General features: G+C 38.8%; 2 protein-coding genes across 2 annotated transcripts in view; one reads left to right on the forward strand and one right to left on the reverse strand.

Moving 5' to 3' along the window:
* Positions 1–3,814: 3,814 nt before the first annotated feature.
* gpr37l1b (G protein-coupled receptor 37 like 1b) lies at positions 3,815–9,336 on the reverse strand. The gene is made up of 3 exons (XM_026912579.3): positions 9,249–9,336; positions 6,922–7,878; positions 3,815–6,609 (listed from the first exon to the last, which is right to left on the reverse strand). The coding sequence occupies exons 2-3, from the start codon at positions 7,603–7,605 to the stop codon at positions 5,776–5,778; spliced, it is 1,518 nt and encodes a 505-aa protein (XP_026768380.3). The 5' UTR covers positions 7,606–7,878; positions 9,249–9,336; the 3' UTR covers positions 3,815–5,775.
* A 2,202-nt stretch (positions 9,337–11,538) lies between these two features.
* Positions 11,539–17,710, forward strand: part of itpr3 (inositol 1,4,5-trisphosphate receptor, type 3) — a 37,262-nt gene continuing 31,090 nt past the window's right edge. Inside the window, exons 1-4 of the mRNA XM_053236053.1 lie at positions 11,539–11,981; positions 13,567–13,637; positions 15,020–15,141; positions 16,688–16,774. Coding sequence (XP_053092028.1) covers positions 11,890–11,981; positions 13,567–13,637; positions 15,020–15,141; positions 16,688–16,774 — 372 coding nt within the window. The 5' untranslated portion in view covers positions 11,539–11,889. The remainder of the gene's footprint in view (positions 11,982–13,566; positions 13,638–15,019; positions 15,142–16,687; positions 16,775–17,710) is intronic.

The following is a 17,710-nucleotide window of genomic DNA, read 5'->3' on the forward strand; positions in this document are numbered from 1 at the left end:
CCTATCCTGGGAACACTGGGCGCATGGCAGGAATACAGCCTAGATGGGATGCCAGTCAGCCGCAGGGTACCATAAACACACACATTCACACACCCATTCACATCTGAGGCGGTTTAATATACTCAATCCACCCACACAAGGAGACTGTGTGAAACATCGCACAGAGAGTAACCTGAGCTCAGATTTGAACAGGGGATCCTGGAGCTATGAGTTAATGCCCCTTACAAATTTTAGGACTTAAATTTTTTTTTGTTAGAATGAAAATTATAAAGGATGATAAAGGATGAGTGCAGCAGCTTACAGAATGTAATGAAAGTGTATGAGGGTCCGAAATCTTAGTTCACTTCACTTCCAGTCTGAGAAAAATTACATCGACATGCTGCAACAAAGATTAATGCACCGGTTAAAGCACACTTGTCAATGTTTGATGTGTTGTTAAATGCCCTTTTACCTATTGAATTAAATGTTGCATTAAGTAACTGATGACGCTTGGGGGCGCTGTCGCTGTTTAAAAAATGAACAATTTTACAAGGGTGGCACTAATCAGTTTTCCTGCAGAGGAGATTTTATGTATCGTAAATAGTTATAATTTACTTAGATCAATTGACGTAGAAATATTAATCATATGAAACAGTGATAGAATAGTGCAATTCAGTAGTACAATATAAGCAACTGCTAAATGGTGGATTTAAAAAAACAAAAATACAAAGCAAGTTTTGGAAATTGCTACATGGCAATGCATATATCGTCAGATATGTACATAAATCTTTATTTATGAGATTTTAGAACCATTTTTGTATTCTCCTGTGTACCAGTATACAGCATACTAAGGTAACCTGATTGAAAGTGAATATGAGCACAAGGCGCGAGAGAAGTCTACATCCACAGATCTTCTCTGTTCTCTCTTACTGGCTTGGCACAAATACTGTGAGTGGGCTGAGTTTTTAGACCCTCAGAAAGGATAGAAATGGGGCCTCCTGTACTTTTTCCCTGACCTCGCCTCACCAACCCTTGTTTCAGTCACCACAGGCCTTGAATACAAAAGTTTTACAACAATTGCAATGGAAAAAACACCTTTTTCCTCCTTCTGCTGGCATCACCAATCTGTGAATCAGAATGAAACTCACTTGAGTTTCCTGTCTTCTGAATAGGCGGTGGTCCAGGACTTCGGTTATGTGCGTGCCCAGGACCCTGATTTGTATGTTAACGTACTTGTGAGGGGCCAAAACTGGTTGCCATAGTGTCGCTCTCGTCCATCTCCCCCTCTCCCAACCTCCACTCTCCGAACTTGGCGAAACAAAACAAACATTGTCCTCTTAACAAGGCGAGTGGAGACAGTGCTCTGTGTGGAATTGAAGGATATTCAGGTCATATTAGCGCTTGCTCATTGAGCCCAGCCTGAAGATGAGATTGAGCACATACACACATAACTCTTTCTATCTGATTTGGAAGACTTTTAAGCTTGAAATTTAGCCCACCAAGAGGTCATCTTACCCAAAGCCACTTCAGTGAACTTTTTTACTTCTCATGTTGTTTAAGATGAAATATTAACGTGCAAGGCAGAGAAGTCTTACTTAATGGTTGGTTTTGTGGTGAAACAGAAATTTAAAAAATGCAGCATACCCTATTTTTATTTGTAACATTACTTAGTTGTACTAATTCTCACACTGAGTAGGTGCTGACTGACAACTACACACATCCTTATACCTTAGCTGTAAAGAAAAACTCATTTCCTGTCAGAATCTTCAACATGACCATGTGTCTGTAATAATAAGTATTACACAAAGGTAAATGATCAGCATATACACATTACTGATTGTCTCAACATCTTGATATTACATACACACACACACACACACACACACACACACACACAGATCAGCCATAAAATTATAACCACCTGTCTAATATTGTGTAGGTCCCCCTTGTGCATGCCAAAATAGCTCTGACCTGGCGAGGCATGGACTCCACAAGACCTCTGAAGGTGTGTTGTGGTATCTAGATCCAAGACATGAGCAGCAGATCCTTTAAGTCATGTAAGTTGCGAGACGGGGCCTCCATGGATTGGACTTGTTTGTTCAGCACATCCCACAGATGCTCAATTGGATTCTCAATTGGATTGTCAATTGGAGGTCTGGGGAATTTGGAAGCAACCACCTTGAACTCTTTGTCATGTTCTTCAAACCATTCCTGAACAATTTTTGCAGTGTGGCAGAGCGCATTATCCTGCTGAAAGAGGCCACTTCCATTAGGGAATACCGTTAGGGGCCACTCTTATTGGTCTGTGGCTGCGCAGCCCCATACACAGCAAGCTGCGATGCACTGTGTGTTCTGATACCTTTCTCTCATAGCCAACATTAACTTTTTCAGCAATTTGTGCTACAGTAGCTCTTCTGTGGTATCGGACCAGACAGGCTTAGCACCCATGACCCTGTCACCAGTTCACCAGTTGTCCTTCCTTGGACCACTTTTGGTAGGTACTAACAACTGCATACCGGGAACACCCCACAAGACCTGCTGTTTTGGAGATGCTCTGACCCAGTCATCTAGCCATCACAATTTGGCTCTTGTCAAAGTTGCTCAGATCCTTACACTTGCCCATTTTTCCTGCTTCCAACACATCGACTTTGACTGTTCACTTGCTGCCTAATATATTCCACCCCTTGACAGGTGCCACTATAACGAGATAATCAATGTTATTCACTTCACCTTCAGAAAACCACTTCAGTGGTTTTAATGTAATGGCTGATTGGTGTGTGTGTGTGTGTGTGAATTGATGTATACAATATACTTAAAATATAAGCTCTGCACTCAGAAAAAGGGGTTGGTCTTTGATGGTTAATGGATTTATCTTTCTTAAGTAATTCTACATGGGAAAAGGAACCCTCCTTTTCTAATGGTGTAGTTTAAATTTGTTCACCTTTTTAGGGTAACACGGTTACTTAGTAATTCCATTTGTTTTATTTCAGAGGTTCCCAGGGGAAAAAAGGCATTTTCAGTAATCAGTATGTGGGAAACACTGGGCGTGAGGCAGGAATACACCCTGGATGGGACACCAGTCCATTGTAGGGAACCTATACACACAAACTCATTCACATGCTCATTCATAACTTTAGTGTAGCCAGTCCACATCCCAGCATATTTTTGGGAAGAAACCGGAGAACCTCGAGGAAACCCACATGGACATGGGGAGACATGAAACTCTACACAGACAGTAACCCAAGCACAGGATTGAACCCAAGACCCTGGAGCTGTGAGGCAGCAACACCACCTGCTGCACCATCATGCATAGATTTGATTGGTTAACACTTTTTGTTCACTGGGCAATAGGGTTGGCATCTTTGTTGTGTGGAAAATAATGCAAAAATAGAAATTGCTTATATGAGCACAATCTTTCTCAGGGGATTTTTTTTTATTTTATGGTTAAGGGCTCTAGTTTTCCAGGGGGGTTCTACTCGGAACTTTTCTGAAATGAAAGTCTTTTGCTGTATTTTTTTTTTTTTTTTTTTTACTTAAAACCATTAAATGTTCTGTGTGACTTCATAGTTTTGACTATATTTTTATTACTGAAATGAAATTAAACTTTTTCTGAAATGAAACTCTTGTTGCATGTTTTTACCTGGGACCCTTAAAAGTATGTGATTTCATAGTTTTGATTATATCTTTATTACTATTCTAAACTCTTTCTAAAAGGGTTCTAGCTGGAACCTTTTTGAAAGGAAAACACTCTTTAGTGTGCTAGATTTAACTTTTTCCTAAGGGTGTAGTTTTTTTTTTTTTTTTTTTTTTTTTTGGGTCTATTTTTAACTGAAAGTTTTTTGTTGTATTTTTTTATTTTTTTATTTTTTACATAAGACCATTAAATGTTCTGTGTGACTTCATAGTTTTGACTATATCTTTATTACTGTTCTGGGTTTCTAGATTCAAAAAATGTAGCTCTTCTGAAGTGTAGCTATGCCAAGGTTTTGACTGGTACTGTAATTAGTCACATATCATCTTCTTTGTTATTATTAATAGTTTTATTACTCGTTCAGGACATTAGAAATGGTGGGGGATGTTTTCTGAATTGGACTCTAGTTTCATTATAGGGAACAGAGATTAGTCTGTTCCTTCTCAGTCATTAGTGCCAATAGAGCTCCATCCGTAAAGCTCCAACTCTCTAATGAGGCTGCTCATTCTCTTTTTCATCTTCCCAATCCCTGACAGCTACTGAACGCAGGCCAAGGCTAGGACTCTAAAGAGGTCAACCTGTACAAAACCCCTATACAGGAACAGGCATGTCTCTCTCTGTAACAAATAGTGATGGACAATTTTTATTCTATTACACATACGTAATCTACAGTCCTGTCTTGTTGTTACTATGCTAGTTTGTAGTGAGACAGTCTGTAAAACTAATTGTTCAAAGTAATTTGCACACTTAATTTAACTGTCGAACACGAAAGCATACAAACATCATGCTATTAACAGATGAGCTCTGGTTCCTGTGACAACCAAGAAAGGTGGGAAAACCCAAGGGTTTTGTCTTCACTATTGGCCAGTCTGAAGCGCATGTGAATTTTTGGTGGTCTCTTGGCAACTCAGCTGTAGTCTGGACATTGATATTCAGTGGAAGCCTCCATCTTCTTTTCAGAACAATGAAAACCTTATGGGAAAGAAGAAACCCACCAAGCCTGTGCAGACAAAACTCGTCGCTTAGGCATAAACAGACATACATAAAGTTTTGGAACAAACTCCTACTAGTTACATATTCTGCTGCACATTTGTTTAAGCTCTGATTACATTTCATACACTTAAATAAAAAATAAAAAAAACTCACAGATGGTGGTTGGATCTGTGTAGGTAAAACACTTTTTGTAAATTCAATAACTTTATTCAATTAGAATTTAGTAATTAACACTATCAGGCACTTTCAATTGCTTTTTGTGCTAATTGAAGCTTCACATTAAAAAAAAAAAAAACTTAAATGGTGCCATCGGTACTTTCAGTTTTTGTGTTTCTTAAGTTTATTTACAGTCTAATAAAACAATTCAGTGCATGTACAATAGTTTATAATAATTAAGAGTATGCAAACTAGTCAAGCGGTTACATAAAAACAAAACCATGGCATCAATTATTAACCAGCACTATTTGTTACATAAACAACCCCATTTCTCAAAAAAAAAACAAAAAAACAAAGAACCCAAAACAAAACAGTATCTTGAAAAGATATACCCATCTGAACAAATTATTTTTATATGAATTATTCACTGCTGGTCAGATATCTAGAAAATGTTGAAAATCATCACTAAATATAGACTTACTAATAAAAGTCACAATTTTTATACAAAGCTGACAAACAGTTGCCATATGGGCTAAGTCTAAAGAGACTTGATATGATATATTGTTGACAGAAGGTGTTAATGATTTAAAGTACAAAACCCAAATCTATCTTGAGAGAATATTAGAGTATCTTTACATTTATGACAAAATGGTGCAGTATTTGTGATTAGTCAAGCTAAGAAACTAAATTTTTGTTTGAAGTGGGTTCTGCCTGTAAGTGACTGCTTATGCTGATTGTTTAAACATGCTGAATTCTTCCTCCTTTTAAAAGAAGCTTCAGAGCAGCAAAGGGACAACTTCTAGAACCACCTAAGACCCCAGTAAGTTTTCCCATCAGACAGTGAGCCTGGGGAAAAAAAAGTCATGGTCACTAATAAGAGATGTGATGAAAGTGGATGTGAGAAATAATTCAAGGTCATCTTGTGACCTTATCACTTCAAAGCAAGGTCTGCTGACTCAGCTGCCAATAGACAAAATGGTCGTGCTGTCCTTGGCTTTGTCAAAGAAAATAGATGAGGACATCTCATGCTTGCTTTCAGCAATGTTTTGGGAGGAAGAGGAGGTGCTGGGTTGGCATTCCTCACAGCAGCAACAGCAGCAGTCCATAAACGCCTGACCCAGAGTCTTACACAGACACAGCAAGAGCACCGGCGTCACAGATGACTTAAAGAATAGGAAAAACTGATTTATCAGAGTGAGGAGAGCCAAAACATCCTTGGATGGCTGTATAGAAGCATAGGTCAGGGTAAGGTTGCATACGTTCTCAGGCAGCGCACACACCCCATAAACCACGGCCAGTGCCATGACGGTGCAGTTCAATTGCCGTTCAACCTGCTGTGCATGTTGAAGTTTCTGCTTTGTGGATGGAGAGCGGTCTTCGGCTCGCTTGCCAGAGCTTCCACTATCGGTGGAGACATGGCAGGTGGCCAGCTGACAGAGCAAGGTGAAGACCACAGGCAGGCAGAAGTAACAGCCAAAGTACCACCAGATGCGAGTGTCATGGTAGTTGATGATCAGGGAGTAAATGGACTCTGGGAGGTTTGGGTATGGGCTCATGATGCAGACATCCATCTGGACGCCCAAAGAAGGGGATTTGACTTGTTGCAGCTGCCATATGAGCAGCTCTGGGGCCGCTAGGACCATGGAACCGACCCACACCACTGCCAGTTTAGCTAGAACGGATTGGCAACGCTCCACTCGCCGGGTCTTCGGGAGGGAGCTGGTGGCTGCATGAAAACGATCGATACCAAGTGCACACAAACTGAAGGATGTCACGCCTAGTGATGTCACCTGCATGTGTACATAAAGAATTTAACAAATGTTAATATCCTATTCTCAATTATTCATTCTTTCAGGTCTTCAGGACAAAGTAAATGAAGATCCAAACATAAAGATCCAAACATAAATCATGATGAACCTATAATTTGTGGCCTCTTGTCTATATTTCTTCATATGCTTTTCCCTCAAACTGCAGAGAGAGACCTGCTTTAGACATGCTACATGGTAAAGATAGTAAATATATTTTCACTTAATTTCTTACAATTTAAACATTCTTTAATAACTTAAACGTTTCATTATCCCTAATCTGGGACTCAGACCCACCTCCATGTAGGGTACAACCCTGCAAGAAAAATCCCCCAGCAGCCGCTTGTGGGTGAGTTCATTAAACACCACCACGGGCAGGCAGAAACACAGGACCAGGAAGTCCCAGAAAGCCAGGCTGGCCAGGATGTAGTTCCATGCACTCCTCATGAAGTAGTTATGCCAAACAATACACATGACTGCCAGATTACCCACAATCCCTACAGCAAACACTACAAGGGCCAGAAACAGAATCCCATAGGCACTGTAGGAGCTGTTTGTCACTGGGAACAGAGGGTTGTAGATCCTTGTGATATCTTGTTCTGTGACATTGTTTTTAATGAGGATTCCACCAGCACTGCCATCTTTGTCTACACTAGATGTCAGACTCAAATTAGGCAGTTCTGATTGAGGTGTTGGAGTCGGGTGAGTTCCAGAAAACTCCTCAGATAGTGTGTGCACAGAACCTCCATCTGCATCCTCCATATAGTCTACTTTTGACATCTCCATATGGAATTCATCTTGATCAAAGTCACTAACTCCAGCATCCCCAAAGATCTTTTTTTGAGCAAAACGCTCTTGATCTTCTTGCTGGTTCCATGGAGATGTTCCACTCTTCCCCTTGGTTTTTGATCCAGAAGCACAGACACCCAAAAACATGACTAGTGTCAGTACATAAATCACTCTCAAACTACCCTTCTCCATCTTCAAAAAAAGCTTTAACCACTTTCCAAACTGGGTGATTGCAGTTCACACTGAAGCTGTAGAGTTAGAAATAAAGGGTGAAATGTAGACCCAATGTAACCAAAGCCTGAGATCCCTCATGCCAGAGACCATGTGGGTTCTGTAGTCTTGTCTGCCAGAACTCAGCTCTCTTTGCACATCCATGGAAGGCTGGTCTTTTTCGTTGCTGTTTGGCAGAGGAACGCCTCCACTCCTCCTTTCAGTTGCAAAGAATCAGTGGAATAAAGCCCTCTGCTGGTAAAAGCAATACATCTGAACTTTACTTTTGTATGTACCATGATATGGTAGTAACCAAATTGGTTATTTAATACTGACACTTGATTGGTCATTTGAAGGCTTGAGCAGGAGGTAGAGATTTCTCTTACAAAACCACAAATTATAAAACCTTCCAATTACTGTTCGGGACTCAGACACAATCTCAGTGTCTGCTTCTCCCTTCTAGTTATGCTGTCATAGCTAGTACTGCTGAAATTCTTGCTTACACTCTGCACACAATGTACATTTTCTTTAACCATTATGTGCCATTTTATACATAAGATTTAAGCAGACCAATTGCAATATATTAGTATTATGTGTGATTTCACACTACAATATTAGTGGTAGCCTGAGGGGATGTCCTGCGTTGTAGGTGCTGTGATTTATCAGAAGAGGGCAGTGTCTGCATCCTAATAAATTACATAATTTACATAAAGACGTGGGCAATGCTATTAATTAATCCACTGACTGGCCAGTTTGTGCCCTAATTAAAATCTACTAGGTTTTGGCAGAAAGTGAAAGTAACGGAGTACTGCACTACAGACTACTAGACCATTTGTGAACAACTTTTAAATTATAATAAATTTTAATGTTCTGTTAAAGGGATTTGTCCTACTTTGACATTCCTATATTTAACTGGTCATTTATGACCATACACACTTTATGATTACAACAACAACAACAACAACAAAAAGCCTTTAGTATAGACAAAATATTCACAGTGGTCTGTAACAATGAGTCACATTAAATATTAAAGATGGTTAATGCATATAGGTTTATGTAAATGTCTTCCTACAAAGGTGTGTTCGCCAAGACAGTGTGTCAACACTGTGTCTGACAACATTATATAACCATATAACCTAGTCTTAGATAGTTTTAGTATATGTAGCATTTGTAGTATATATATATATATATATATATATATATATTTTTTTTTTTACAATATTTAATTATCTAACAATAGCCCCTTATCCCAGTCTGTGAGAGTGAAATAATCATTTAGCTTTTGTCTTTCAGTAACAGTAACTTTCAGTCACACAGTTATAGAGAGAGAGAGAGAAACTCAATTTAATTCAGCAGCTTCAAATACATTAAACTGTTTTTATTTTAAGAATAACACCATTCCTAAGATCTTGTTTTTAATTACATTTTAGGGTTTAGGTACAATAATTGCAGCACCATTACATAAAATTTACAACCATTACAGTTTCTCAAAGGGCAGGGCACACCTTTAGTAAGAGTCTGACTATTTAATCGGCCAAATACTTGTTAGAAGAATTACAGTACTCAGTAGCCATGTTTCCAGTCAACAAACTGAGGATAAGTAAGTAATAGTTTAATCCACTTACCAGATGATTAACAGAATATTGCTAATCTCATGACTAAAACCAAGGCAATCTGCCAAGACTACTGTTTAGTAAGAGGGCTGGGCTCTCTTTGACATCTGGCTGTGTCAATAAGGATACTCTGTATGTGTAAAGGTAAAAGCTGTAGTATCCTTAGATCCTGCACACACACACGGACACGCACACACACACACACACACACACACACACATTTTAGTATTGTGTTTCCTGATAACATCTAATTACCTGTGAAAAAGGTAATTGCTCTTAGCTTCAGACAGTCTTTTTCTTTCCTTCATTCTTTCTTTCTTTCTTTCTTTCTTTGTCATAGATATTTTCACTCTATATCTCTACAGAACATCTTCCTGCACTGGAAAACAGTGTGAGCATTGCTAGATCATGTGGCATCAGATCATATATGTAGTTCCCCATGGCTGTCAAGAAGTCAGTCTTTCCCTCATTGTGCACACTCGCCAGTGGTCTACCACCCAGTACCTGAACGTGGCTTGGTGAACAACATGGACTCAAATGGATCTTACTGGACTGGACCAAATGTTTCATGATAAAACTGACTCAGAGTACTATACAAAATGTATAAGAAACTCATTCAAGCTTATCTGAATTTTGCTTAGATAAGTTAGCTGTATCACGTGTGGGGATATTACCCAACTGACTCTAAGGTCCAGGTCTTCATCAGGCAGCTTGACTGCAGGTATCTGGGCCATCAAGGTGCAGTTGTTGAAGCATGTTGGGACATGGAGTTTGTTACAATTACTTTCAAATTCTATTCTATTACAGAGCAAACCAATTTAGCTCTTTTCAGAGAAACAATTGCAGATTTCCTTTTTAACATCCTGTTTGGAGCAACATTACATGTTGAACCCTTGAAATGCCTCTCACTTACAAAGTGAAGCAGAGAGGATGGCTAGAAGTAAAAGGGCTGAGATAATATAACCACAAACATGAGATCTACCCACAGTAATAGAGCTTCTGAGCTAATGGTTAAGTCATTCTATTGTAAGCCACAAAGCACAGACCTTACGTAAACCTCGCTTTTAAATCACTACACTCTAGGCTTGCCGACTTGTTTTGACTATGAATTTGCTTGACAACTGATTTGAATATATTGAAACTCAGGTGGGTTGTAGGGCAGGTCTCACACAGGTGTCATTTTGCATTTCACCCTCAATTTTCTTAACTACAGTATGTGAAACATAGATTTAATTGAAAATAGGATTCTTTTTTCAGTATGCTAACATACTGTTTGTTCCTGCACAGTGATCTCCTTTAGAAATACTAAACACTCTATAAAAACAATTTGGGTGTTTTATTTGCAGAAATCCCATATTCATTTGCAAGAGGAAATATATTAACAGACACAAAGAGAACATTAAACGTAGATGTTTCAAGTGACCTTGTTTTCAAGCAGATATACAGCAGTCTGAGAGTCAACGCCACCACCCACCTAGCTGTGAACCAAAGGATTTTTTTTGTGAATAACCACAACCACAACTTTAGCTGACCCAGCCTGCACAGGAACCTTAACTCTTCTGCATGTGCTGTGCAGAGTGCATACTATAAAGGGCATTTTAATGTCAGGGGAAATGGTCCATGCTGACCTAATCCAGTGTGAGTGGTTCTATAGTTGGGTTTCCATTGTATTGCACTTTATAGTCCTGTTAGTTTAACAGGAAGTCTAGAATAATAGAATGTGTAAGGCGCTGGGTTCCTTTTGAGAGACTGTGACCTTATAGTACAATGAAATGGATCTAATGACTTTGTGCAAAATCATAACACAGTCACAAAATCATAATCATAAACAGTGTATATCAGTTCCCACTACTAAGTTTATCAAAAAAAAAAAAAAAAGGGACCACCATTTTCAGTATCCAGCAGCTATGACAGCATAGTGTCTATGGCACTATTACAAGTGCATCATTGTGTATTCTTACTTAAAAACTTGATCAGATGGGTCTCCCTGTGCAGGTATACAGTTTTTCCAATGCACGTGTTCATTTGTTTGATTTTATAATATGCTGTCATAATTGACTTATGAAATCATTTCTGTTAACAGAACTGCTGTTGTCTGGTTATTTTAGGCTGATGGACTATTGTGTCCATAATCTGTGGATCCATATCAGTGTGGAATATGAGAGCAGGACACTGCATTACAGCCTGGTAATTCTGCATAGCTGTGTGTTTTTCTTGCACACGTCTAGGTTTGTGAAGACTCTGCGGTCGCATTCATTTTCTTGCCCTCCCCCGACGGGTGCATTTCGCGTGTTTTAACTTGCACTTGCTTCCTGGTTGAGCTCCTGAAGGCGGAGTATTACAGCTCTGACTTTCTCTGAGCTCTTTCTGCCTCTCCTGGCAGAACTTTTCTCCTGGCGGGGACTCAGCCGTTTTCCCAACATTTGCATGCACTTCAGGTTACAATGTTTGTCAGATAAACTTTGGGGAATGGGTTTGTACGCGTGTCCGGGACAAACTGCGCGCGGGGATCAGCTGCATCAGGAAGAGGTTTAACACTCAAGGAGTGTGTCGAGCGATTCAAGACATTACCGCAGCACGGGCGCACTTTTTATTATTATTGTTGTTGTTGTTATTGTTTTTATAAGTGCATCGCTCTTCTAACACCAACACAATGTCAGATTCGGCGTCAAGTTTCTTGCACATAGGGGACATCGTGTCTCTCTATGCAGAAGGTACCGTTAATGGCTTTATAAGCACCCTGGGGTAAGTGACTTCTGTGCTTTCCACCTTGTTTCATTCAGTAGATTGTATATTGCATGAAGCCATTTAATCTACATGATGAAGTACAGTTGATTGTGGAGTGAAGCCGGTCCCTAATCAGCTGTGTTGTGTTCAGTGATCTAGTACTGCTGCTCAGATGGAGGAGATACCTGTTGTGGGAAGTGGCTTTCCTAAGCTTAATCAGCATCCACTGTCCCTCTGTCCTTAAAAAAAAAAAAAAAAAGGTCCTTACTGACTCTTTGGATGGCTAAGGGTTCTAATGATGTTCTACCATTACTGAAAAAGAAAGCCTCTGTCGTAGGGTCCTAAACTGAATTTGTTAAGGGACACCCTTTAAGAAGTGCCCTATAGGATGAATTCAGTCTGCTGCTTGTGATAAAGTTTTGGATCAGTACTATCTGTGATCAGTTGGGTCTGTCATTGGTGTGGAAAACTATCCAAGTCTGCAGATTTCCTGGAAAGCAAACCTCCTGTCAAAAGCTTCTAAATTGGATAAACCAAAGAATGCTTTAGGGTGTTAGTTTAGGGTTTTAGATTAGTGCTGTATCTGTGGTCAAATGTGCCTGTCAGTGTTGTCGAAAGAAAAAAAAGGAAGAGAAAATCGATTTCTAGCAAAAAGTCCTGACTGGAACCTCTCCCATATCTTCACTTTCATAAAACTGATAACACATGTATTAATACATGTATTAAGAAAAGTATCAATGATCGACAAATATGTGAAAAGTAGAAAAAAGAAACTAAATCTGTAAAAATGGCTTCCTAGCTACATCTTAGACACTCTTAGCAGAAACTAGCCCTAACCCTAGGTTCCACTGTCCCTCTGAGGAAGACTCTATGTAGAAGCTTATAACAGAGGCTTTTCTTTTAAAAAAATGGCTTATACACAGCCATTGTCCAATAGGAAGCAAATTGGGATTTAAGCCTAAGATAAGTATTTTTACATTATTAGGGGATTTAGTAGAGAATAACACAAGTGTAATGTGGATAGCAATAACAGGTTATTCATAACAATACTGAATTAATTTGCTATGCAAATGCTTTTAAAGCCCAAAAAGTGATTTGAGGACTAAAAAGCATACAGTTGGCTAAAATCCAGTACCTTTCCCTTCTTTATGTTTAGGCTTCTCTGTTATCCTGTGCTCAAGCGGAAATACCTTTGTTGATTTTGGACACAGCCTTGTTACCTGAGCAACTAAAAACTAGCTGCAAGAGAAAACAACTGATAATCAGTCATTAATGCAATAAATAGTGAGTCTCTTCTGTGCAGAGACCGGGCTTTAACCAACCACTCAACATGCATGGCATTGCGTTTTGTACATTCTAACAGTCATTACCCTTTTTATTCTGAGAGCTACATGAAGCACTCTGCACATTCATCAGTGTAGCAACAGGTTTTCACAAGTACATTTTGCACAATTATGCATATGTAGTTCACATATTAAAACCACAACAGGCCAAAACAGAAGTGTTTTTGGAAATAGATAACAATAATCTCTCTGCTCCCCTGGTAATTTAAATGAGTATTCTGTAGGAAAAGTCAGGTGATTCTTGTATTTTGCATGCACAGGTTGGTAGATGACCGCTGTGTTGTGGAACCAGCAGGTGGAGACCTGGATAACCCTCCCAAGAAGTTTAGAGGTATTTTTAGAATCTTTCATTCACTGTTACTGAATAATTTTTTTATCCGTAGTTGACAAGTATGTGAATCAAAATGCAAAAAAAGCTCTCACTGAAGTGTGGTTGTGTTTTCGGCCTGCATTTCCTTTACTGCTAGTTCTCTGGTGCTAAAATGGTACACAGTGCAGCGGTCTAAACCCAGAGCATGAATCTCTAACCACATTTTTTGCCAGTGTCTCTGTACAGTATGTACAAAAACACTGCAGTATGTGCAACAATAAGATACTTACAGAAATAAAGAATTCATCTTAAAATACAGAATGCTCAGCTCTGTGCATATTAATTATCCTATATATTGCAGGTTAGTTTACACCCTTATCTATTTCTTATGCTTATCAGCTTCTTTATAAGTAGTCTAGCATTGCCTGTTTAGTATTACACATGCCCTTGCCAAGACATATTCTTTGTGTGTGTAATATAGTATAGGTAAATAAAACTAGTCTTGAATTTTTTTCTAAGCCATAATAAAGGACAGTGCATTGTTTTTACTCAGGACAGCAGATGATGCCAAATTGAAAGACCTTAAACCCCCCTAATGCTGAGGGTTGTCAAGACTGTCTTTGTAAACAGGTTTACACCATGTCTAGATTGCAGTAAAGTCAAACATAATTCCTACATTACTCAAATATAGCATAATTCCCACATTAACAAGGTCTATAAACTTTACTTGGTATTTTCCTAGTTTGGCACATGACCAGAATAAGAGTTAAATTTTGTTCTGTTTTATTGGTCCTAGTTTTGTTATTGCCAAATGTCATCTTTCAATATTAGTGTCACTGCCGTCATATGTTACATTGATGATCTGGCATATTATCCTCCATTACTGATAAGTCTCAGGAAATATCTAATAAATGCACATATGTGTTATTGTTTGGCAGAGGTATTCCATTCATGTCTCTTTTGTAATCCTTAAATAGTTTTTGTTTTGAGATTTAGCAATAGTTGTGTTGCTTGATTGTTTTGGGATTTATATTAATAAACATAAACTAGGCCACTAACCTACTTTCTGTACATATAGCTCCTTGTTTAATGAAGCAGTGTATTTTGCATTTTTTCCTTTTAAGTCCAACATATTTATTTTTATTGATTTAAAATTGAAGTTAAAGCAATAAGGCAATGAAGGCTGTCGCCCCCAGTTACACGTAATGTTATTGTTCTCTCGCAAACTCAGCACTGGCCCATGCAATATCTAAAAAATAATGTTTGAGATGCTTATCAGAATAGGGGATTTTTGATGAAAGATCACAAACAACCAAACTGCACATATCTCAGGTAATGATTGTTGCCCATTTAACACATTCAAGTGAAAAATGAAAAGTTCTGTAACAATTTCTTTTTGACAGACTGCTTGTTCAAGGTTTATCCAATGAACCGCTATTCTGCGCAGAAGCAATATTGGAAAGCAAAGCAGGCCAAACATGAGAAAGACAAGATTGCGGACCTTGTACTTCTTCAAAAATTGCAGGTGAGACTAAGATGTACAGTATTATTATATTAAATCTGCATGACCTTATTTGAATGTCATATCCATATCCAGAGTGTTCCAATATGGAACAGATGCAGAACACAACAGGGAATAAATGTTATATCCAACACTGTTTAATCTTTATTATTTAAATCCAAATATATATATGTATATATATACATATATATATACATATATGTATGTATATATACACACACACACACACACACCCACACACCGTTCATTTAACATTTAAACCACTTGCCTAATATTGTGTAGGTCCCCGATGCATGGACTTCACAAGACCTCTGAAGCTGTGCTGTGGTATCTGTTAGCAGCATGTTAGCAGCAGATTCTTTAAGTCCCGTAAGTTGTAAGGTGGGGCCTCCATGGATCGGACTTGTTTGACCAGCATGTTCCACAGATGCTCGATCAGACAGAGATCTGGGGAATTTGGGGAACTTGAAGTCAACACCTTAAACCCTTTGTCATTTTCCTCAAACCATTTTTGAACCATTTTTGCAGTGTGGCAGGGCGCATTATCCTGCTGAAAGAGGCCACTGCCATTAGGGAATACCGTTGCCATGAAGGGCTGTCCTTGGTCTGCAACAATGTTTAGGTAGGTGGTACGTGTCAGAGTAACATCCACATGAATGCCAGGACCCAAGGTTTCCCAGCAGAACATTGCCCAGAGCATCACACTGCCTCTACCGGCTTGCCTTCTTCCCTTAGTGCATCCTGGTGCCATCTCTTCCTCCCCAGGTAAACGATGCACACGCACCCAGCTGTCCACATGATGTAAAACAAAATGTGATTCATCAGACCAGGCCACTTTCCATTGCTCCATGGTCCAGTTCTGATGCTAACGTGCCCATCGTAGTCACTTTCAGCGCTGGACAGGGGTCAGCATAGGCACTCTGACTGGTCTGTGGCTACATAGCCTCATATGCAGCAAGCTGTGATGCACTGTGTGTTCTGACACCTTTCTGTCATAGGCAGCATTAACCTTTTCAGCAATTTGTGCTACAATAGCTCTTCTGTGGGATCAGCAGATGGGCTAGCCTTCGCTCCCCACACACATCAGTGAGCCTTGGGTTCCCATGACCCTGTTGCCAGTTCACCAGTTGTCCTTCCTTGAAACACTTTTGGTAGGTACTAACAACTGCATACCGGGAACACCCCCACAAGACCTGCTGTTTTGGAGATGCTCTGACCTAGTGATCTAGCCATCACAATTTGGCTCTTGTCAAAGTTGCTCAGATCCTTACGCTTGTCCATTTTCCCTTCTTCCAACACATCAACTTTGAGAACTGTTCACTTGCTGCCTAATATATTACACCCCTTGATAGGTGCCACTGTAATGAGATAATCAATGTTATTCACGTCACCTGTCAATGGTTATCTATATCTATCTATCTATCTATCTATCTATCTATATATATATATATATATATATATATATATATATATATATATATATATATATATATATATATATATATATATATATATATATATATTGTTTGTATTTTTATTTTTTTTTCAGCATGCATCCAATCTGGAACAGAAGCAGAATGAATCAGAGAATAAAAAGGTCCATGGCGATGTAGTTAAGTATGGCAGCGTTATTCAGGTAGGGGCCACTGTGTAATTTCTTAAATCTGTGATAAGAAACAACAAGGTTGTTATTTCAGTACACAGTAATATTAATATAATATTAAGATGCTTTTTTTCATGGCCAGAAGCACTGTTCTATGTCCCCTCACTATGTGTTTGTGGTGCCAGGTAACTAGATTCCAGCAAGAAAGTTGCTATAATACCTGAAAAGAAACACTGTTTGAGAAAACCACACCCTTGTATAAAAGTGTTAATGCACCATTTGTTGGCATGACATACTTTCAGAACTCAAAAACTGTTGTGTTATGCTTTTTGTATCCGTAAACAAAAGAGTGTCAGTTTAAAATGCCCAGGGCTTAAAAGACTTGAGTGGGAAGCACGTCATGCAATTTGCCAGGACTTGCGAATGGGAAAGTGGAGAGTGAATGCGATAACGTTTTCTGTCACATTGTGAAACACACAACCAAAGTCTTTAAAGTGAGCAATAAAATGGTGAGACATTTCCTTAGTGTTAGTCAAGACAGTTACTGATATGAGCAGCTATGCTTACAGTATAGGAAACAGGACTTTCCCTGATATAGCACAGTATCTTAAAAAAAGTTCCTACAGAGTTTAAAGAAAATTTGGCACTAGGGCTATTGTAAAAATAGCTTCAGCTTAACCGTGAAAATACATTTCATGTGCCAGCCACAGTTTGGAGAAGCATAGAATTTAACACTGATTTTGGGAAAAGTATAACACTGTTTAGGAAAGAAAGCATGGATATTCATTTATCATAGTAAGACTCATAACAGTAAGGTTCTATATGAGGAATTTCCTGTCAATACTTTTATAATGCACATCATCTTTCAGTTAATGACCTTTAATTAACATTATTAGCAAAAAATAACAAGAAAATGAAGATTCCATAGACAGAAGTTTTTAAAAAAATCAACGTGTCACCAGTTTATCT

Source organism: Pangasianodon hypophthalmus, chromosome 8, assembly GCF_027358585.1.
Source record: "Pangasianodon hypophthalmus isolate fPanHyp1 chromosome 8, fPanHyp1.pri, whole genome shotgun sequence".
Classification (NCBI taxonomy): domain Eukaryota; kingdom Metazoa; phylum Chordata; class Actinopteri; order Siluriformes; family Pangasiidae; genus Pangasianodon; species Pangasianodon hypophthalmus.